Genomic DNA, 23,034 nt, shown 5'->3' on the forward strand with positions numbered 1-23,034 from the left:
GACTTCCCTTCAGCTGGAAACCTCTCCCCATGTATCTGGCAATTCGATTGGGCTGCAATGATCTGTGAGAACCGACTTGCTACTTCACTGCTAATGAGGTGAAACACTGGAAAAAAGGTTGTCATTAGCTATGGAAACAAGTGGTTTCTTAGGGATTGCTGTTACTGCTGTAATCAACAGTATATAAAATGGTATTGTAACTTTTATTTTAACAAAAAAAATATAAAGTGTTAACATGTGTGGTACTTTTGGAGATTTCTTTGTAAGAGGACTGTTAAGCACCAGTTGCTGCATGTTGGTGAAGAGTTATTTTGCTGCTCACCTTCCCTGTGTTTTGGGGGGCAGGAGGTGATCTGTCATTTACAGCATGGCCTTTCTTTTTGTAGGAAGTCAAGGTATATGGCAGAGGGAATCCAATTAAAGTTGTAGCAGTTGACTGTGGGTTGAAGTACAACGTTATTCGTCTGCTGGTAAAGGTAGGTCAGTGCTTTATATCCTTATTTCCTGTTTTGCTTTGATAAGAACCTTGCCTGTACTCGGTAGCCTTCCTTTCAGCTGGACACATTCATTCCAATAGCAGTCTCCCTCCTAAAATGAGGTACAGGTGGTTTTATTTTTAGGATGATTTTTATGGACTGTGAGGTGTTTTCTGAATTTGATGCATGGTATTGAGGGGGGTGAGGAAGAGGAATTGTGCAGCAACCTTTCAGCCTTGAAGAATCCCAGAAAGATGATCTTTAGAGAAGCTGTGGTGCTCTGTCTCTTAAGAACAACCAACCCAACATTGCCAAAAACGAATAAACGGGAAAAACTTTGCAGTGAGAGTGGTTGGTGAATGGCTGAAACAGGTAACCAGAAAAGTTGTGGAATGTCTGTCCCCGAAGATGCTGAAAACTGCCCTAAAGTGGAAGTCACCCCTGCTTTGAGCAGGGATTGGACCAGATGACGTCCTGAGCTCCCTCCAGCCAGATTCTTTAATTCTAGGATTCTTTGAAAATCTTTTCCTATTGTTAGCACTGACATGGAGCAGTCCTTACTTCTCTAGCTGTACAGGAGGAATGAAGGTGGTGTCCTCTTATTCTTTAGATGCACAAGGTTTACTTGTTTCAGTTTTCTAGTTAATGTGTATGTTCATCCCCTTTAAGGTGTGCAGGACTATTGCTGGCATGTTGTAGAGGCTGAGAAGCCCTGTGTTGGCAGTTAGGATGAATGCACTGTGTAAAAGTGAATGTGTTACTTGTGTATACACACCTCTTTTGCATTCAATTACTAACTTTTGATCTCATTAGTGAATTTCAAAAATACTTGGCAAACACTGAGGTGGCTCAAAGACGAAAAATCGTAGCAGGCTTGTAGAAATAATCTGGACATAATTAATAATAGCCTCGTTATTGTTCCTGACAAGGGAACGGCTGAAATCCCAATTCAGCCGCCTCCAGACACACATTCATTTGTTCCTTTGCTCCCCTCATTGCTTGTCTTTCCCTTTGATTTTCTCCCAGCGAGGTGCCGAAGTACATCTGGTTCCATGGGACCATGATTTTACCAGCATGGAGTATGATGGCCTTGTAATTTCTGGAGGTCCAGGGAATCCGATGAATGCCCAGGAGGTGATTCAGAGTGTCAGAAAGGTAGAGTATGATAGCCACAGGCCATTTTTTCATGTTTATTTGCCTTCTTTTCCAAGTGTCTGAGGTCTAAACAGTTGGTCCTTCAGCACCTTTGTGACCTTGTGAAAGAAGAGCCTTGATTTCACAGTGCTCCCGTTTGAAATAATGTCGTGCTTTAATGTAAAGCATCCTTGCTCATTCCCCTTGAGTAGACCGAGACACCAAGCTGTGCTCTGAGCTTTCCCTCTGAGGAGAGGAGAAATCTTTCCTTTATAGGCTGTTGCCAGCCTTTCATTCCACTCTTCCCTTCTCCACTTCCCAAAGGCTGTGTGGCTGCTGTGGGGGAAGTGCAGGAGGGCTAGGAGCGTAGCATGGGTTATGCTGGAAGTGCTGAACAGTGACACTCCAATAGCTTTTGAAAACCTTTTCATTACAGGTGCTGGAGAGCAATCGCCCAGAGCCTCTGTTTGGAATTAGCATGGGGCATGTAATCACTGGAATAGCAGCCGGAGCTACTTCCTACAAGATGCAGACGGCCAACAGGTACGGCATCTCTTCTGCTCCCCGGGGCCCGGACAGACCAGCTCAGTGCTGAACACACAGTAGCAGTGCCTTGCTTCAAAGTGCCTTAACAGGAGCTAGCTTGGCAGTAATGTTAATTCTTCATTCTTGCCATTCTCATCTGCCTTTAATTTAAACTGCCATGGTGTGCATTGCTTTTTTTTTTTTTGAAGGTGCTTCATTGAGTTTGAGTAACTGGTCCCCCACCAAACTGAAGGACAGCAAAGTTTCTCCCAGGATTTATCATTTTGAGAATGGCTACCAGTATTGAACAGCTACTGCTGAACTGCTATGTATAGTTCCTCAGCTATGAGTCCCTACTAATTGTGGCTTTTAGACATATCCAGCACTTCTGTCCTCTGTTCTCTGACCCTTTCGTTCTGCCTTTCTCTTTCAGAGGACAGAACCAACCTGTCCTGAATGCAGTGAATGGACAGGCTGTCATCACTGCTCAGAACCACGGTTATGCCATCGACAGCTCTACCCTCCCACCTGGCTGGAAACCTCTCTTTGTCAATGCCAATGATCAAACAAATGAGGTGAGTGCATGCTTTCTAGATACCTACACATAGCAGCCTCTAATAAACAAAGACTGTCTCACTTTATTTTTCCTCCTTGAAGCTTGCAGTCAGGTTACAATTAGTCCTCAAAACTAAACTTGATGACATGGCCATATCCTTTACTCGGGGTCCTGCCTTACAGCCCCAAAGGGGGTGAACCATTACCTCTGTCCATGCTAGCCCAACGTGTAGGACTGCAGCAGTGACCTCATGATTTCCCTGGAAGTGCTGCCTTATTAACTTCTGTGACTTCCCCACTGCAAGGGTGCTAGCCTGTGCCACTGTAATGTTGTGTCAGTTCTGTTTTATACTGCACAGAAAAGGGATATTACTGGAGTCTGGTTTGTTTTGTTAATGTAAATAGAATCCAAAGGCCTAAAGATCAGGAGGCAGACAGGTAACTGCCTTTAGAGAACAATTTACAGGATCTGATGAAGAGGCCTCATGCCAAGTAATACTCCGTGTGGAGGGGTCTTCTGTTTCGTATAAATGCCCCACATTGAGTCTGGCAGAACGGACAGTGCTGCTCTGGCATATCCCGGCTATACTTTGCAGGATCAAGGAGCAGTAATTTCCAGCTGATGGTTTGAGAGTAAGATTGTTGTTCATCACTTCGTGTTGTCTTTGTCCTTGCAGGTGTATTTAAGCAGAGACAAATGTTGCCAAACAATGTATTAATACAAAGGATTTACAAGTGTCATTCAGTTTTTGAAGTGACTTTGTTTTGGCTGTGTTGGCACACTGAACCCTTCCATTCTCAGGCCTTTCATGCTTGCTTTAGGTGAATTTTGGGGACAAATGTCATGGTGTTTTTGCTTAAATCAGGTGGTAAGGCTGGACGTGGGTCTTCTGGATCTAGAAGCATATTCTTTTATGTGACCTGAACGAAGCATTTCTGCAACCCCCAAAGCAGCATCAGGCTCCTAAACCTTTATAGATCTGTCCATATGGTGGAGAGGGACAAGAGACATTGCAGTTCTAGCATGGGGTGCACAAACAGGAACAGGACTGGATGGGCTCTCCTCTGCAGTCTGCATTCCTCTATTTGGAAGAGAAGAAACACTTCCTGTGACCGACCTGGCACAACACAGTTGGACAGGGCCAGCACAGGTTTCTAAATACTGACAAGCCATGGAGTGAATATATTTTGAAAAGGTGTTAGTACGGAACTAGAAACAACATGAGCATTCAGGGAAAATGTGGCAGACTCAGGATGTTCTTTACTCTGAGGGCAGTAACTCTTACTGTGGGCAGGAGCTCATCTCATGTCCCTGTCTTATCCCTGCAGCCTGGGATGGCACTGTTACTCTGTAGGAGCTTCTGGGGCTCCTTTGCCTGTTCGTGAGGGTAACAGGTTTATATCTGAGCTATTTTTTCCGGGATTCTCTCTTAAGGGAACCTTGGTTTCTTCCATCTGGAATCAGGGGCCATGAGCAGTGACAGCTACAATGTAGTCTGCCAGTGGACTACACTGCCTGGTGCTGTCAGGCCATGCAAATGAGAGATTTGTTTTGCCTGGCTCCAAGTGGAAATACAAGCACCATCTCCAAACTCAGCTTAGGTCTTTCATACCATTGCTCATCCAGAGCAGTGGTCCCACTTCGTCACAGGCCTGCAAATGACCCAAGGGCATGGCCTTGTGTCAGCATTTGAAGTGAGTTATGGAAGTAAAGAGCATGACCAAAATATCTTTCTTCTGTAACAGCACCAGCCAAATCAGAGCAGTAAAAACAGTGAAACAGCCTTCTTCAGAGTGATCTTTTACTCGCTCTGCATGTTTTTGCTTCTTTGCCTGGTCCAGGATCCCCTCTGGAGGGAGACCAGCCTATCTGTTCTGCTAAGTGCATGCAATTTAATAGGGTTTGCTACTGTAATGGAAGTGATGTCTCTACCATGCTTCTCAGCCACGCACAGCTCAGTGGGTAATGCACGCATTGGAACATTAGCAGAAGAGCAAAAGGCTCCATGGTAAGGCTCCTCAAGTAGGACGTAGTTTGAAGACTGTGCATGAAACAGGTTTCAATTTGGCAGCCACTAAAAACATCTCAGCCCCTTGGCCTTCAGTGCTTACAGGGATAAGATCTGGCTTTCTGCTGTCTTTCCTACTTGCAAGGAGTCATCTACGATGATTGTTTTTATTCCCGCAGGGAATTATGCATGAGACCAGACCAATTTTCACAGCACAGTTCTACCCAGATGCAAATCCCGGGCCGACAGACACAGAGGTATTGTATGAGGATTGATCTGGGCTTGCTTTTAGGGGGCCTGGGGAGTGCAGATACGTATCGGCTACAATAACAAGTCTTTATGTTGTTGATGGTTCTAAATCTTGTTTTCGGAGAAGTCAGAATCCTCACAGAGGACCCAGTCATGCATAGGCTTGTGTCTGCTTAGCTTGATCCACAGCTAATTACAATCAGCAGCAAGGCGTCTATTGACTTCTGTGTGCTTTGGATCAATGATTCCATTCACATGATGCGCATGCTTTGAGTCCTGGTGGGATTATTTGTGTGTTGGAAGTTACTGAAGTGCTTAAGGCTTTGCAGGATCAGGCTCAAATCTCTTGTACCTGGGGTGATTGCAAAAGGAAAAGGATTTCATCTTACAGAAAAAACACTAGCCAGATGTTTTGTAATAAAATCATTAACTTTCTAATACATTTTAGTTCCACTTTCAAATTTTATAATTACTGTAGAGTTATGTAAATGAATTCACACTTCCTCACTCTGGTTCTCCTAAGTGAAATGAAATTTTAATCCCCCATCTGTGACTTCGCACAAATTCTATAACAACTGGTTGCATAGTCACAGAGTATGACTAAGCAGCAGCAGGGGATGTGGAAGGCAGAGAAAGCACATCTGAACAGAAATACACTTAGTGTTTCTTGAGAAGGTGGAAGAATACATGGAAGTGCTTATTTTAATCTTAGTTTGATGTTGTTGATTAAACCTGCAAGTAAATCTCTTGATATCAAGACGTTTCCTACCAATCTGACCTGTAAATCTCAGAGAATGTGAAACAACCCTTGGCTCTGGCTTCTCCAAGTATATGCACTTCTACTGCTTGGATGGATTTGGGAACCTGGACCCCTTGTGGGCCCCATCAGTCAGATGCAGTCACAGCCTGCCTCGCTGTGTCCTGCTGCTGCTTCTCCTGTGGGATGAGGCACATGGAAGCTAGAGAAAACTTCCCTCACAGCTGCTCTGGGATCTCCTCTGGAGGGACCAAACAGCTGACACTTAGACACACCTGTTCAGACCCCAGCTCTGTAGCAGACTCCATTCCACATCGCTCGCTTGAGTTAGTTAAGCATCTGCTCTTCTGTATTTTAGTTTTCAGTGCACACTCTTTCCTTATGCTGCCAGCCATATATAAGCAGAGCTCACAGACATGATTTATAAGTGTTTTCTCCCTGATATGACCGCACTTTCTTGAATGCAGCTTTGTCAGATACAGCAAAGTCATTATAAATAATGGTCCCCTCTTCTCTGGTGGTATGAATGTGCCTTCAGAAGGCAGCGGAGCAGAGTTGATAGCTTGAGCTCACAAATGGCCTGTTTTTTTTTTTTCTTCTTTGCATATTATTTGTTTAGTTCCACTTTGGAGATTAAATTCATGTGTTTATTTTTCCTAGTTCCTGTTTGACTCATTTATTTCACTGGTTAAGAGAGGGAAAGGCACTACCATTGCTTCGGTCCTGCCCAAGGCTGGAGCAGCAGCTTCTAGAGTGGAGGTCAGTGCACAGACGGTCTTTGTTCCTGCCTGTCAGTAAGGCTAGAAGCTTGCTGACTCCTGCTGAACCCACTGTACTAAATGGCATAAAAAGCAGGCCATGGAGGTCAAAGGATTCCTCCCTGTACAAAAGGCCTGTCCTAGAGTCATCTAGCTTTTCTTGTGTTGTTGACTCCCTTTTCTTTTGGAAATTTGTAAGATCTGACATTTTGTGTATTTTTCTTTCTAGTTCTCCCAAGAAAGGTGCTCTCACAGCAGTATAGGAGGTGCCCAGGGATAATCCAGCCATGATATCTTGTGCCAGCATCATAATATTGATGCCCTGTTGCTTGGCAAAGAAGTCTGAAATACCTAGCGTGAGCTGAATTTCAGACAGTTTTGCTATCTTAGAAGGCAGCTGGACTTTGTGATCAGCCAAAATGAGGCATGGTTGTCTATGAGCACATGATAAAATTAACACATGTATTGCATGCCTTATGCATAAGCTGTGTTTCTCTAACCAGAGAGATATGGGACAATTCCTGTAGAAATATTCTTAGAAGTAAAAACTGCAGAGTTCTTGGAGGTGACTTTTATTTTCTTTTTAGAACTTAAGATTTTTAACTTGAGATTGTTCTGTGCTGCACAGTCTCTGTTCATTTTACTATCCACCACCATGGGACTGAATTTTTCCATACTGTTTCACACCTCTAGGTCTCCAAAGTTCTCATTCTTGGATCTGGGGGCTTGTCCATCGGTCAGGCAGGGGAATTCGATTACTCTGGATCTCAGGCTGTGAAAGCCATGAAGGTGAGACAGATACTTCAGAAATGCTAACTTTATTTAATTTATTTTCCCTTGTCACAGTGAATGTTTGTCCAACTCTGTTATTGCAGGGTCAGGGAAGCTGGTAGAATAAATAATAAAATTACCCATTTTTGGTTTATGAATTTGTTGGTTGTGTGATCTGAGTTAACCACTCAGAAGTATCAACTGAAGAGCGACATTCTTGAGGTTTCCATTTCAGCCTTCAGATGGTTTGTTATTTTTGTTATGTGACTGATCACTCCAGGCTTGTCATATTGTCCTGCACTCTGGTTGAATGAAGAGGAGGAATATGGTTAGCAACAGCTGAGCTGAAATCACTGAAACTTGTGGTGTGCTGACAATGCAAGGCAGACAAATAATAACAGCAGCAGAGCAGTTGGCTGCTATCAAGACCATTATGCAAAAGATTTTGAACCCCTTATCAAAACAGTTTTTCTAAATGTTTATTTTAAATGGAATGAGTGTTTTAAAGTTCACATATGCCAAGTTTTGTTTCCAGAGTGAATTCATGATTTTGAAAGGAATAAATGAAAAGTCATCCTTTTGGATGACTTTTGTCCAATAAATTTAATATCCCACTTCTGAAGTCCCCTTTCTGAAGCCTGGAGAGCTTTATTATTCTCCTAATTTGAAGAAGGAGAGACTGTATGGGTCCGTCTGACAGAATCAGAGCAGTTATAGCAGCTGCCCTCAGACAAGGTGATTACTGTGATCTGCACTGAAGCTAACTAAAGTCAGGGCCATTCTATTCCTGTGCTGACCCTGGAGTCAGCAAAGGGGAAAAAATCAATTACAGTAATCTTAAATACAGTCTGGGGTAGGTCTGCATCGGTCTTAATGTTACAACACGTATTGTATGTGCTTTGTGTCCTGTATTGCTATTGCTGGCTGCTAGCTTGAAGTGGCCATGTTGTCAAGATGATGACAAGTTAGGAGTGGAGGATCCCAGAGCTGGTGAGTGCAGATAATGACCTGGGTTGGACAAGAGGCCTCTCTGTCCCTTCTTCCCCTTCTTTTTCTCTTTCGTACTTCAAACTCAGCTCCGGTTTGTTGGGAAAAAAAAGTGTTTTGTTTTGTTTTTGTGTGTGTGTGTGTGTGTGTGTGTGTGTTGTTTTATTTTTTTTATGATAAATCTCCCTAGCTTGACCTCCTGCAGTGCTCTTTCCCTTTCTGTGGCCACCAGCCAGCTGCTCTGATCTGCTGCAGGCTAATCAGCCATTCCAGCAGCAACACTTGCTCTTCCTGACCTTGCCTCTGGCAGTGTGATTTACAGCTGCATGCAGGAGAGAAGGCAGTTGGTCAGTAGCTGCCAGGAGAAAGCTGCAGAACATGGATGGGAGAGAACAGGGACAATTAACAGGAGACAAAAAAAAAAAAAAAAGAGATTTCTTTCCCCTTAGACATCTTAGTTTTATTTTCGTTTAAAAAATCGATATTGATTCTCACTGCTGGATGTTCTGATTCACTCTGCTACGCATTGCTGTTCTTCCTAGTCTGCTGGATGCCAGGTCCTTACAAGAAGGTGCTGCAGTTTACATTGAGTCCTACACAGTTACGTGTGTGCCTCTTTTTAGAGTAAGACCCCATGGAGCTGGGGCTGCCCCAGTTGGTGAATTTGTATTTGCAAGAATGTTCATCGAAGGCAGGAACAAACTATGAAGAGGGAGGCCAGGAAGCATCTGTGAACAGCGGAGAGTGGCTCGTGGTCATCTGAAAAATCTTCATGATTACCTGGGCTGGGGATTCTCCCAACTGTTCTGTGTACAGGTGGCTATTGCACAAAAGGAAGAATACTTCAGGAAGACTCCATTATTAATTTGCTGTTTTAATTAAGTTGTGATAAAGATCTCCAGCTAGGATGGGTGGACGTTGTACGTAGCGTTATGTGCATACAACAACAACAAAAAAGGAAAATTAAAAAGGCAGAAGTTGAAGGAAAGGGTTACAAGGGCAAACAGCAAGTGGATTCAAATCTAGAATCCCAAATAACTAGGCCTGGGGATGTGATATCAGTAAAAACTTCTCTCTTAGCACAGCGGGCATTAATTCTGCTCATTAATTATGTTCCTCATCACTGCCAGCTGGTCCTTAAGACACCTTGCCCCAGATAAGTAGGAAAGAAAAGGCTGAGATGTACAGATACACCAGCTTATTGGAAAGTGCTGTACCTTTCCCCTCCCTGTTTGTTGCAGCAGAAGTATAGCTATGAATTTCTGAGCATATTTATTAGAGAAGAATGTTATGGTCGGTGAGCTACCCTTCTCCCTCAGCACCTGCAAGAAAACTGCCCAGTTTGGAGTCCTTAGTCTAAAACTGAAATCTTTTCTGTAAGGATTTTCTTTTTATTCCTTTCCCGGCTATGCACATTTTCAAGGAAAGCACAGTTCTCTGTTCAGTGGAAAAAATCCAACTTTTCTTGGGGAAAAAAAAGCGTCAACAGAAATTTACAGTCAGTCTTTAAAGCGGTATTTTAAGTTATCAAGGGAAGAAGAAGAAATGTTACCCAGTAACTGAAATAAGTAATCAGAGAGAGCACTGAGTAAGAATCCCACTGCTCTAAGTGAGCTGTGTATTTGTTTCCCCAAACCAGTGGGTCAAACAATCTCAGAATGTTCTCGTGCTTTCTGTGAACAGAAGAAAAATAGTAATTTTTATACCAGTCCCAGCAACTCTTCCATACCACTTGCTTGAGGAATGGTGGCTGACTTAATCTACCAACCCTTTTCCTCTTTCTTCTTACCTTTCTTTATTTCTGATCACAGTTCCTGTTTGTTCTGAAAGTTTCCTCTCTTGTTTCTTAGCCTTCACTATTCCTATATGGCAAATATTTCTCTTAAAAAGTATTTTGCATCCATAGCTAGCTTTGTTTGTAAAGGGTTTATTCATCTGTAGAAGTGTATTGCCTTACCAGACATAGTTGGAGATTATAATGAGTTCCCATAAAAATGAGGCGTGCTTCCCAGTACGTCTTTTCAACAAAGCAGTAATGTGTTGCTCTTTATCTGCCTGTGGTTGGTGTGTTGGCTTTTTTGGGGGTTGGCTGGGTTTTGTTTTTTCTTTTAAGCATGACCATATGCTGGACTCTTTAGCAAAACTTGGTTGGCTTCCTCTTTATGCACTGGTATTTTGAGAGTGAGAAGAGTTGATCTGCCTAGCTCTGTCTCAAACTTTTCCATTGTTGAGCAAACTGTAGTGAAATTCCATCTGCAGCCAAAAGAGCTGTAAACCTCTTACTGTTATAGCAGGAAACATGATAAACTTTATTATCTCTTTATCTCAGTTTCTCATCTGTGATAGAGAAAAAAGGGTATAAAGTTTTGGCTAACCTTCCTCTTGCATATAGAGGCAGAGTTTATCTTTTAGTGCACACAATATCATGAGGAACCAGGCTTTCTACATTCTGCTGTTGATGGAGCTGCTTGTTGAACGCCTTCTGTCCTTGCTGCTGCTGTTAGCTCTTTTTCCATGTAGGCCTACCTAGCTTTAATGCAGATTTTCATTTTTTTTAGGAAGAAAATGTGAGAACTGTCCTCATGAATCCTAACATTGCTTCAGTGCAGACCAATGAGACTGGCATAAAGCAGGCTGATGCTGTCTACTTCCTCCCCATCACTCCCCACTTTGTCACGGAAGTCATCAAGGCAGAACGCCCTGATGGATTAATTTTGGGCATGGGTGGCCAAACAGCTCTCAACTGTGGTGAGTACAGTACAGATGCCTCGGCAGCCCTTGCTGGCCAGCTCATTGCTCTCACCACACGTTCAGCAGACTCCTCATGTGCAAATGTGCAAGACCTGTGTCTCTGTTGTGTTGCCTATAGGCACAGGCAGAGATGCTGATCATGGCAGAATGAGTGATTGCTAAGCTACGGACGTAGCATCTAATCACTGTTTTCAGTACTTAAAAGTAAACCATTCTGGAAGCTCATCTCTTGGTTACCATAGCTGAATTGGGGGTACTCAGACCATGCAGGCAGAGATCAAAAGGAAAGGTTAGCTTCAGGTTAGTCCCCCCCCGGGACTCCTCGACCCTGGCGGGAGGACAAAGGGTCTGGGAAATGGAGGGCTCCCCCCTGGCTGACGAGAGAGTGGTTCGGGAGTGTCTGAGTGGCCTCAATGCACACAAATCCATGGGTCCCGATGGGATGCATCCACGTGTGCTAAGGGAATTGGCAGAGGTGATCGCCGAACTGCTCTCTATCATCTTTGAAAGGTCCTGGAGAACAGGAGAGGTGCCTGAAGGTTGGAGGATAGCCAATGTCACTCTGGTCTTCAAGAAGGGCAAGAAGGAGGATCCAGGAAACTACAGGCCAGTCAGTCTCACCTCTGTCACTGGGAAGGTGTTGGAACAGCTTGTTCTGGATGCCATCTCCAAGCAATTGGAAGATAAGAATGTTATGAGGAGTAGTCAGCATGGATTCACCAAGGGGAAATCGTGCTCGACCAACCTCATTGCCTTCTATGACGGCATCACCAGCTGGGTAGATGGGGGGAGAGCAGTGGATGTCATCTACCTTGACTTTAGCAAGGCTTTCGATACTGTCTCCCATGGCATCCTGATAGCAAAACTGAGAAAGTGTGGGATAGAGGAGTGGACAGTAAGGTGGGTTGAGAACTGGATGACTGGCCAAGCTCAGAGGGTGGTGATCGGCGGCGCAGAGTCTGGCTGGAGACCTGTTACTAGCGGTGTTCCCCAGGGCTCAGTGCTGGGTCCACTCTTTTTCAACATCTTCATCGACAACCTTGATGAGGGAATAGTGTCTGCCCTCAGCAAGTACGCCGATGACACAAAGCTGGGAGGAGTGGCTGACACGCCAGAAGGCCGTGCTGCCATTCAGCGAGACCTGGGCAGGAAGAAACCAAATGAGGTTTAATAAGAGCAAGTGTAGAGTCCTGCACCTGGGAAGGAACAACCCGATGTATCAGTACAGGCTGGGGGACGACCTGCTGGAGAGGAGCTCTGAGGAGAGGGACCTGGGGGTCCTGGTGGACGACAGGTTGACCATGAGCCAGCAGTGTGCCTTGGTGGCCAAGAGGGCCAATGGGGTCCTGGCGTGCATTAAAAGGAGCATGGCCAGCAGGTCAAGGGAGGTGATCCTCCCCCTCTACTCCACCCTGGTCAGGCCTCACCTGGAGTACTGTGTCCAGTTCTGGGCTCCCCGGTACAAAAAAGACAGGGATCTCCTGGAAAGAGTCCAGCGGAGGGCCACAAAGATGATACGGGGCCTGGAGCATCTTCCCTATGAAGAAAGGCTGAGAGGCCTGGGTCTGTTCAGCCTGGAGAAAAGAAGACTGAGAGGGGATCTCATCAATGTGTATAAATACCTGAGGTGTGGGAGACAGAGGGATTTGGCCAACCTCTTTTCAGTGGTTTGTGGGGACAGGACAAGGGGCAATGGCCACAAGATAGAGCACAGGAAGTTCGCACCAACATGCGAAAGAACTTCTTCACAGTGAGGGTGACGGAGCACTGGAACAGGCTGCCCAGGGAGGTTGTGGAGTCTCCTTCTCTGGAGATATTCAAGGCCCATCTGGACGCCTACCTGGGCAGCATGCTCTAAGGAACCTGCTTTGGCAGGGGGGGTGGACCCGATGATCTTTCGAGGTCCCTTCCAACCTCTTCAATTCTGTGATTCTGTGATTCATTTAACCTTCTTGCAATAGTATCCACCTATACTGCTTTGTCTCTTAGATGACTGCCAAGCAGTAACTTTAGTAGTAACCCAGTGTTTCTTAGATTTTAGAGAAGAAATGTTTGTGTAATGGTTCTGAGTTCTAATATTGACAAAGAATAATAACTGTATCTGTTGATGTTGCCAGACAAGTGGTCAGGTAGTCAGATATCTTCTGAATGCTTTCTTCTTCATTTACCATCAGCCCTCAAAGCTGTGGCTTTGTTTGCTCTGCAGGAGTGGAACTCTTCAAGCAAGGAGTCCTGCAGCAGTATGGTGTGAAGGTCCTAGGTACATCAGTTGAATCCATCATGGCTACAGAGGATAGAAAGCTTTTTTCTGATAAACTGACTGAGCTAAATGAAAAGATTGCTCCTAGCTTTGCAGTGGAATCGGTAAATCAGACAATTTTGAAGATGTCATTACTGTTATTGTTGCCAGAGTTATGCAAAAAAATAAATATTTCTAGTTTTGTTCAGTGAAAGCTAAATACAACTGTGGATACTGTAGCTTGTGCTCTTTCATCGGCACTTCATGGGGATTGGTGCTGGTTCGCAGTGATTTAAAATGGATGAAAATGCAGTTAAGCACTTGGAAGGCCTAAGCTAATTTATCCATTGAAAGGAAGAGTAAATTAGGGTTGGGTGACTTCTGTGCTGCAGTACAAAGGTTTATAAAATTTCAGTGGCCACTTTTTTTTAAAAATCTTATACAAGCCATTTAGGCTTAGGATTTCAAGTCCTCAAAAATCCCTAGTTCTGAAATCCCTCTTGAGGATGAGAGTGTGAAAAAGTAATTAGTTCAGTGGAAGGTATGTTTGAGTTTGGAGGAAACAGTCTCAAACCAGGATGTCTGTCGGAGGGGTTATTCGATGCTATAGTCTGTGAAGACAGACCAGGTAAGGACATGAGAAATCAGTGAGGAAGGCCACGGTGAGGACAGAAGTCACCTTCTTGAGCCCATGTTTCATTTTTTCTGCTATTAGGCAGAACAAAGTAATGTTAAAATGCCAACATCGTTCTTTTCATTTTGTCTTCAGACAGCTGAATGTCTTATTGATGGGATTTCCAGTTATCAGAGTAACCTGAGTTGGTTGACTTTATCCATCTGAGTTGTTCTCATTGTCTCTGAAATGTATTCCTATCTCCTTTAAGATTGAAGATGCTTTGAAGGCAGCTGAGAAGATCAGCTACCCTGTCATGATACGTTCTGCTTATGCCCTTGGTGGTCTGGGGTCAGGCATATGTCCTGATGAGGAAAGTTTGCTGGACCTTGGTACTAAGGTAAGTCTGTGATTGCAAGTTCTAGGTATAGTCTGGACATCTGATTTTTTTTTTTTAAATAGGTATTCACCTGATAGTCACAGATACTGGAGTTGTACATACCCTGCCTTTCATCTTACCTGTAAAATGTTATCCTGATTCCTTCTAATGCCCTTCTCTTTTTTTTTTTTTTTTTTTGTAATTCCTGCTACTGACTTGGGTAATGAAAATGATTAAACTAGTCTTCATCTGAGCAAGTGTTTCAGCAATTTTAGTCTGGGAAGAATCATAGTGAATTATTTTCACCTGCTTTCAGGAGTGAATGGCACATGACAGATGTCAAGGAAGTCGAAACCTTTGAAGAGCTCAGTGATAATGTAGTGTCAGAGTCAGAAGAGCTGAGAGACTTGGGCCTCTGCTGTATTTCAGTCTAAAGTATTTTTCTAAGTCAAAAGCTGATGTAAAAATTTAATGGGATGATGCTCTTCATAATTTGACATCTACCAGCTGTGTCTGGCTGTGAAGAAACAACTTTCTGTTGGAAATCTGGGATTGTTTTCTTTAAATTTGCCATGAAAAGTAAAATAATTTGGGAAGATCAAAAAAAAAATAAAATGCTTTTTTCTTCCTGCCCCAAATCCTGAATTTTAGGAAATAAGTCTCCATCAAAGTCTTTAAAATTCCTGTTTTTCTCTTTTCCTGATTTTCTAACCTTCTTAATCTTTCATGTATCTCTAGAAAGAAATATTGCTGATGGCTTTAAGAGCTGTATGTGAAAATAGCCCTTTTTTTCTTTCTCCTTTACACTGTTGTCATGCAAACAAATTCTGGGGCCGGTGTACATAGTGTTTAGCAAACATCTGCTTAGGCAATGCCTGTCCCTGGGAGGCTCAGTGGACAGGACTGGCAGATGCAGGAGGTGGCAGCGGGTACTGTAACCCTATCTTAAGGATTGATGGCTGAGGTTGGAAACACTTCACTCACCCAAGCTTACACACGGTCTTCTGTTTAGAGGAGGCAGAAATTCACCCAGAAAGCTTGTGAGTGCAGCTGTCTGGAAGGTTTATATCAAAATCTTTTTCCATAAGAGAACATGGTTTTGATCAGCACTTTATCCTTTGTGGTTCAGAACGTCTCCAGTTTTCCGTGAACAAAAGTAAAGCAATAGCATTTCATAAGCATCTTGCTTTTGTAAAATTTTAGGAATGGAGCAGTTTCATATTTTAGGAAAATTTTGGTCTTTCTGAAACTTTATTTTTATCAAAAGTCTGATTCTGTTTTACTTTAAAGAATTTCATTTCTTTCAAAATTGATACTGAGAACTTCAGCATTCTGAGTGAAGAACCATGTTTCAAAATTGACAGTGAAAAACAGTTTGGGTGTTTTTGGATTAGCTCAGCTTTGGTTTCTCATTTCAGCAGCCCAGCAGAAACACTCGTCTTCCCATTTCAGCTATGGAGATGGTCTGCAGTAATTCTGTGAACCAGATTTTCAGACACTGGACTCTGGGCAGGTTCAGACAACTGAACACCTGTGGGTGTATTTCTTCACAGCACAGCTAGCTCAAGTAACCTGGCCTTGAGTTCATGTCTCCTGCATCAGCTCAATTTGAGTGAGAGGAGGCAGTAGACAGTACCAGAAGAGAAGCATAGATTGTTCTACAAGCACGGTTAGGTGTTCCTGATACATCACCACAAATTCAGTGCCTCCTTAGGCTGGGTGAAGTGCCACTCTTCAAACTATTTCTTTTTTTCTTGTGCATGAGTTTGGCAACTGTCCTAAGGGTAGCATTTGAATAACAGCTTGAGCTGACTGCAGAGGGGACAAGGCTGAAAACTGATTCATGTGCCGCATTAAAAGAAGAAGCTTTGCTAAAGGATGGATTGATAATGTGCCCGTTACTTTCTAAGTTTTTAAGCGAGATGTGATTAATGTTTTCTATCTGCTAATATTAAGGCCATTTATTCACTTAGACTATGCTCATTTACCAACAAACTGTATTTTTCATTTTTGTCTCTTGTGCTGAGGAGTACTTGCAAGATTAGTTTCAGAATAAATCACGAATCTTGCTTCTGGTTAGTATGCCAATGATAAGCAACATTATTAGTGCTATTAATTAAGTAGTGTTTGCTGGCACCCACACTTCCCATCACTTAGTCATTTAGCATTCTGCAGAGTTATCCCACTGAATTCCCATGAATATCCCATGGGGCTGCTTATATGCACAAACAAAAGCATGTGTCTATTGTGTGATTGGAGCCTTAGATATTTTTGTATTCCTATTTGTTATTTACATGCCATTGTGAGCCCAAGTGCCCTGCTTTTTTAACCATCTGATCACATAAATATTTTCTGTGCCTTTCGTATAAAGCTAATGATTTTTTTTCTGAAGAAATGCATGGAGTGCTTGTCATTGGTGCTATGAACTTCACTTATATTCATCTTTCACTTTTCATGTTGGCCTGGGATGTCTGGAGAAGAACAGAAGCCTTGAATATGTTCTAACAAGGTGTAACAAAGCATGTTCTAACAAAGTTTTCTTTTCTACTGTTCGTTTTTTTTTTTAACATATTCCTAGGCATTTGCAATGACTAACCAAATTCTGGTGGAAAAGTCAGTTGTTGGCTGGAAGGAGATAGAGTATGAAGTTGTGAGAGATGCTGTTGATAACTGTATTGCTGTCTGCAGTATGGAAAACATCGATGCCATGGGAGTCCACACAGGTAGGCTTGGGCATAGACTGGCTCACTGGAAATTGCTCTTGTTTATTTTTATGCAGTAGTTTATGTAGTTGTGTCGATGAAGTGGGCTCTAGAAATGCTCTTCGGTTCTCTGATGCAGCCAATTAGTGTGTAAAACAGACATTGTTAGGCTGAACCTGTCCCCAAGATCTCATTTTTCCTAAGATGGCTTTTGGCTTCTCCAAAATCCAGTTCTGGGACTCTGACTATCTGTATTTTTCATTGCATCCACACTTTTGAATGTTTGTGATAACTTCATTACTGGCAATGGGTTAGCAAAGAAAGTGACCTATGTGGCTAGAATTTTCTGTTGCTGAACTGCTTCTCATTTTTCTTCTCTGCTACCTTGTGACAAACAGGGGATTCTGTTGTAGTGGCTCCGAGCCAGACACTTGCTAATGAGGAATTTCAGATGCTGAGGGATCGTGCCATCAAGGTTGTCCGACATTTGGGCATTGTGGGAGAGTGCAATATCCAGTTTGCTCTGCATCCAACTTCCCTGGAGTACTACATCATTGAAGTTAATGCCAGACTCTCGAGAAGTTCAGCTTTGGCATCCAAGGCAACAGGGTAAGTTTATCTAAAGAACAATCACAAAACAAACAAATGAGCAAACAGAAACTGAGTGAAGAAGATCAGAAAGAGAATTAAGGCAATGACTTGGATTGGGGTATTATTTAAATACGTAAGTGACAGCTGCAAGGAAGAAGAGCTCTTGCATCTGCTGTCCATGCCATTAAGACAAAGAGGTGCAAGCTTAATTTGCAGCATGGAAGACTAAAGGTGGCTATTAGGGGCGACTCTGTAGCAGTCAGAGCAGTGAGATGTAGATTCTTGCATGGGAAGTTTCTAAGGATGGTGGTCCCTGTCAGCACCTCCTAGGAATGACCCTGAGAGAATCAGTCCTGCAGGGAGGTGGAAGAAGGGGTTAGTGAGCCTTCCAGGTCCATTCCTGCCTGCCGATGCTGTTGCTGCAAATGGAAAAACTCCCAGGAGGTGTGTGGGAGGAGAGCCCACTAGCTCTCCTTACAAAGCATATCCACTGTATCCATACGTTGGCTGCAAATCATCTCTGGGACCCAGAGGACACAGTAATTAACGAGCTGCCTGTCAGATTGATGCAAATGGTATTGCTAGCTGCTTTGTTTTGTTGGCTAATCATAAACTAATCAAGATAAGGATGGTCAGAGCAGGCAGTTTAAAAATTGGCTTCCTAATTGCACTTTGCAGATGCTGTTGAGAGGTGCAAATTAATCTGTAATTTGCAGTTTTCAACAACTCCTGTGTTGCTGCAGTGCCATAGCAGAGCGGAGATAAGCCGGGATGCTGGACAGTGGGCGTTGGATTGTTTTCTTTTTGGATGACAGACTTGCAGCAAAACATACCTGTTTGTGTGGTCTCACTGCGGGCATGATACATCTTTAAAATGGTGGCTTTGTGGGTATTAAAGCGAGATCCAGACCTAGGTAGGTAGCTCTGCAATGTATTAGGGTAGGAAGCAGTACCCTTCTGTTGCATTGAGGAGGGACAATCACCACGCATCTGGGATTCTCAAAAAACAACCAGGATCTCGCTTTTGAATGATGCACTGGAAAGGCTGAAGCTGCTTGGGTTTCAGGCAGCTTTGTGCTGAGTTCTTGGACTCACTTTGGGTGTGGTGAAGCACTGGGGGATTTCCGAAGAGCTGTTGCAAATGGATTGTGTGTGACTGGAAGCACCTCAAACAAGTCATTGTGAAACTGGCTTTGATGGAAATGTTGCAGGAAAATGGTCCTGAGGGAGGGAACTGTTTGTGCAGAGGAAGGTTCCAAAAAGCACGTTTGGATTAGGCCTGTGATGCAATGCGATACCTGGATTCATCAAGCTAGAGGCTTCTTGCAGATGGTGCTGGTGACTGGTTACCTCAAATATCCTTTCCAGTGAATGAGCAAAAGACTCTGGAAGATTTATGGGGAAGGAAATGCTTACAGTATCATAGTTAGGAAGTTAGGCTGAGGGCTGTTTGATGTATACAGCACCTGATACAGAAGTGCTCTGGCTGCTTACTCAGTGTGTATTTTATAATGGAGTGGTTCTGCTGTCAGTACCCATCATAAAAAAGTATGTGGCGTAAGAAGATGTGGGGAATATTGCAGGTGATTTTTCAAGATGAGACTTTCCTTCTAATATTGGAATAAAGCAGCTTGTTCGCTGATGAGACTTTTCCAGCCAAGTGAAAATTGTGAAGGATGACATCCTTAGCAAAATGAGAATAACAGGCAGGTTTACAGGCTGACTGCATTCCCTCCACTCCAGCTGGGCCAGCTTTGCAGACTGGTCATCTCCATTCCTAATGCCATCCTTGAACTAAGTCTAATTCTTTGTAGACTATTGAAGCCCCCAGTATAATTTTTTTCCTCTTGTGATTCCTGTGTTCAAATGAAAAGTAACACTTTTGAGGCTTGGAGGAAGTCTACAACTTTCTGCAACAGTGTGGGGAAGCCACCTTTCCTTTTGAGGAAAAAGAAAAGGGAGAAAAAAGAAGGGGCAAAAAAAATGAAGTTCATTTTCTTCATCTGCTAAATGAAAAACAGGAAAGGAGAAACACTGATCTCCCAGTTTTGGGGATCGGTCAGCCACGGTACCACACCAGGTCACTTGTGGTTGGTTATAGTACTGTGTATCAAACACCTTTTAGCTGGGGCACAGGGCATCCTGTTTAGAGGGTCTGTCCTTAAGACTCTGGGGCAATTAGTCTAAGTGTTCTTACTGGTAGACTGCCTGTGACTGCAACCAAGCAGGGATTATGTCACCTAGCCACCTGCAAAGCATAGTCCAGGCCCTCAGAAGCTCACTATTTGAAGAAAGAAGAACAAAACCAAACAACTCATAGTTCTAATTTTACATGTGCAAAGTGAGGCAGAGGGGAATTAAGAAGTTGGTGGCAAAACCCAGGAACCTGATCCAAATGTCCTGAACTTTATGGCTGCAGCTTAAGCTTGGGGCTCTGCTTTCTTTTCAACAGCTGATTTGTATCAAGAGAGTGAAGGCATGCAGGGTGAAATTCTCTCCAGAAGCTGATCTAGGAAGACAAGTCTGAGTTTACGCCTAACAGAAATGTGCCAGGAACACAGAACTGTTGCAATTTAGTATTGCAAATACTTTAAATAAAGCAGGTTGAGGGGTTTATGACGTTTCCTTGTCATTTGAAGTGCAAGCAAAATGCAAAAGCAAGTACTTCCCACTCTACTGTTCTCTACCTTTCCTCTGTGGCAGGTATCCATTAGCTTTCATCGCTGCCAAAATTGCCTTGGGGATCCCCTTACCGGAAATCAAAAACGTGATGACAGGAAACACCTCGGCCTGCTTTGAGCCCAGCCTGGATTATGTTGTTACCAAGATACCCCGCTGGGATCTGGACCGCTTTCAGGGCACTTCTAACCGAATTGGAAGCTCCATGAAAAGTGTGGGAGAGGTGAGTGTGAGATCCTCTCCTTCCCTTCCACTGTACCACTCGGGAAAGACATTTCTCTTTCTTGAAAGTCCTCAGGATATCTATCTTCCTGGGCCCAAAGGCTTTTGAAGACATCAATTCCATTCAGAAGATTTGTATCCAGTACTCTATCTAAATGAAAGGAGTTTGGGCTGTGTAATCTTGGATATCACAGTGAGGATTCATAAATGGTTTGACTATTAAAGGAAGAGACCACTTTGGATCACCTGAGGTTTGCTACATTCTTGACGCTCATGACAGGACTCCCAGAGTTATTCTTTGTTTGGAGTTCTGTAGTGATGGTTAATTTGAGTATAACTTTAAGAACTGTAGTTTAAGATTTTCAGTGATGTAGATGAACAACAGCTCTCAGTTGTTCCCGTAGTTATTTGTCCTCCCTGTTAAATCCACATGCCAAACGTTGGCCTACTTCTGCTCTTGAAATCCAAACACAATGTGTGATATGGCTCTGAAGTTCTGACTTATTTATCTTCATGATTAAGTCTCTTATGTCTGGAACATGATAGTGGGACTTTTAAACCCTGATTTTAATGTGTCTGGGACAATAGCAGCATTTTCAGACCAAGTTTTAAGAGGGAGGGAAATGGATAAATTATGCTCTTAATTAGTTAATTACATATCAGCTACCAAAGCAAAATAATTAATTTTGTGTTTTTTTTTAGCTGCCTTTTTTTTCCTAATGCTTTTCAAGTAGCTATTTTATTAAATTATTTTGACACGAGACCTTCCTAACATCAATTCTACCTTGCTCACACAATGAACCTTCATCACAATTAGAAGGATTAATTAGAACTTCGTTTTTCATTTGCAGTTTTGGCTTTTAATGTTAATGAGCTTTTTTTCAGTGAGCTGATGCCTACTGATATTAACTCTTTCTGCTTAAGGGTTTTTTGGACTGTTCTGTAGAGCTGCAGCTCCTAAATGCAGTTGTCTTATGAACCATCAGCCGTATGGCCATCACTTGCTGGCCATAGGCATTTGCAGGGGGAAAATACTGACTCCTTCCTGTGGCTGTCTATCACAAAAGCAGAACCACGTAATCCCCTGTCCTTCTTATCCTTCTTAAAAGGGGATGTTGGGTAAAGAGAGAGGGGAAAGAGTCCCGACTGTTCTGGTCTACCATTGCCGGGGGTGAACTGACACAAGGATGGAGAAGCTTAGGAGATGCAGCTTGCTGCTGGCAGAGGCACTCACCAGAAAGACTAGTCTCCGGGAGGAGAGGGTGTCTGCAAAGCAAAGGGCTTCTTGCAGCGTTGTCTCTATTAGTATGGCACAATCATCTTCCTAGGCCTGAACCTGAAAGCAGATGGCAGCACCTACTGCATTTTTATTAATTGAACAGTCTGGCTTTGCCTGTTTTGATTTGGTTTTTGTTTTTTTTTCTTCTCCAGAGCTCTGTTGTGCTGGGCAATGGGCTTGGAGCTGTGAGAAAAGAGAAAACAATATTATTTTTTTCTTTGACATTTTTCAACATTGTGTTTGAGAAGATTTTTATGTTGTTAGGGTTTTGCCGCACTGGGAAATATAAATGTAGAAATTTGAGAAAGGGCTCTGTTACCTCACAGATTTCCACAGAGAAAGTCTCTTTTTCTTACTGGACGTGAAGTCAAGATTGAAGGTGGGAAACCCCAGTGCTGCTGTGCCAAGGAGGAATAATGCTTTAAGAGAGCCCTCACAGGGGAGTGTCACTGTTAAATGTAATTTACAGGAAGAGGAGCAGATTTCTTCTGAACCTTAAAATTCCCCCTGTGAGTTTCTCCCTCTAACAGGTTGTTAAACAGAAATATCCTTCTGTATTACTACACCCATGCTGCTGCATAATGCTTTCTGCTACTGCAGCGCTTCAAAGCAGTTTATGAGGAGAGCAGCAATTGCCTGTATTTTACAGGTAGGGAGACAAAACCAGATAGGAGTCACTTGTCCAAAACTCCCTGTCGGTAATTACTGGCAGAGGCAGGCCTAGCGGTGGGACTCCCAAGGCTCAGCCAGCTGCACCTGTTTTAAAGCCAGTATGGCTATCTTGGGGAGCGGGTTGAAGGCTGTGAGCTTTCTGTCTGTCCATCCTTGTGGTTTAAACTTGCACCCATCTTTTACTCCGGGGAGAGCTGGGCAGCAGCTCACCGTAACTGATGTGCTCTCCCTTACAGGTTATGGCTATCGGCCGCACTTTTGAAGAGAGCTTCCAAAAAGCCCTGAGAATGTGCCACCCCTCTGTAGATGGCTTCAGTTCACTCCTGCCCCTGAATAAAGCCTGGCCAGCCAGCACAGATCTCCAGAAGGAACTCTCTGAGCCATCCAGCACTCGGATATATGCAATGGCCAAGGTAACAAAAGATCAAAAGCCCTTGACCGATGTGCCTTGAATGATTGCTAAGGGCTTGGGTCCACTGAGGTGGCAGAGGTCAAGCATTCCTCACCCCCTTGCTTTCCTCTGTCAAGCACACTTGAACTGTTTGTGTAGCGTCTTTGCTGCTGTTCAAGTCCAGGTAATCTCTATCACGCGTAATTTCTTCTGTAGAGCACAACAGCTGGGGGGATATATTTACTTTCTCTTGCTGACATCTGTGTTTTCTTGGATCTTTGGTATTCAGGTAACA

At 43.4% G+C, this 23,034-nt stretch overlaps 1 protein-coding gene across 4 annotated transcripts in view; it reads left to right on the plus strand.

Moving 5' to 3' along the window:
• The window catches only part of CPS1 (carbamoyl-phosphate synthase 1), a 142,741-nt gene that overhangs the window by 43,248 nt on the left and 76,459 nt on the right, over positions 1–23,034 (plus strand). For all 4 annotated transcript variants that reach the window (XM_066999293.1, XM_066999292.1, XM_066999295.1 and 1 more), the window contains 14 exons: positions 387–476; positions 1,503–1,631; positions 2,047–2,153; positions 2,569–2,710; positions 4,879–4,956; positions 6,366–6,464; positions 7,157–7,252; positions 10,780–10,969; positions 13,179–13,336; positions 14,096–14,224; positions 16,782–16,926; positions 17,304–17,514; positions 20,200–20,398; positions 22,585–22,761. In XM_066999293.1, coding sequence (XP_066855394.1) covers positions 387–476; positions 1,503–1,631; positions 2,047–2,153; positions 2,569–2,710; positions 4,879–4,956; positions 6,366–6,464; positions 7,157–7,252; positions 10,780–10,969; positions 13,179–13,336; positions 14,096–14,224; positions 16,782–16,926; positions 17,304–17,514; positions 20,200–20,398; positions 22,585–22,761 — 1,950 coding nt within the window. The remainder of the gene's footprint in view (positions 1–386; positions 477–1,502; positions 1,632–2,046; positions 2,154–2,568; positions 2,711–4,878; positions 4,957–6,365; positions 6,465–7,156; positions 7,253–10,779; positions 10,970–13,178; positions 13,337–14,095; positions 14,225–16,781; positions 16,927–17,303; positions 17,515–20,199; positions 20,399–22,584; positions 22,762–23,034) is intronic.

The sequence above is a fragment of the Anser cygnoides genome, chromosome 6, assembly GCF_040182565.1.
Source record: "Anser cygnoides isolate HZ-2024a breed goose chromosome 6, Taihu_goose_T2T_genome, whole genome shotgun sequence".
Classification (NCBI taxonomy): Eukaryota; Metazoa; Chordata; class Aves; order Anseriformes; family Anatidae; genus Anser; species Anser cygnoides.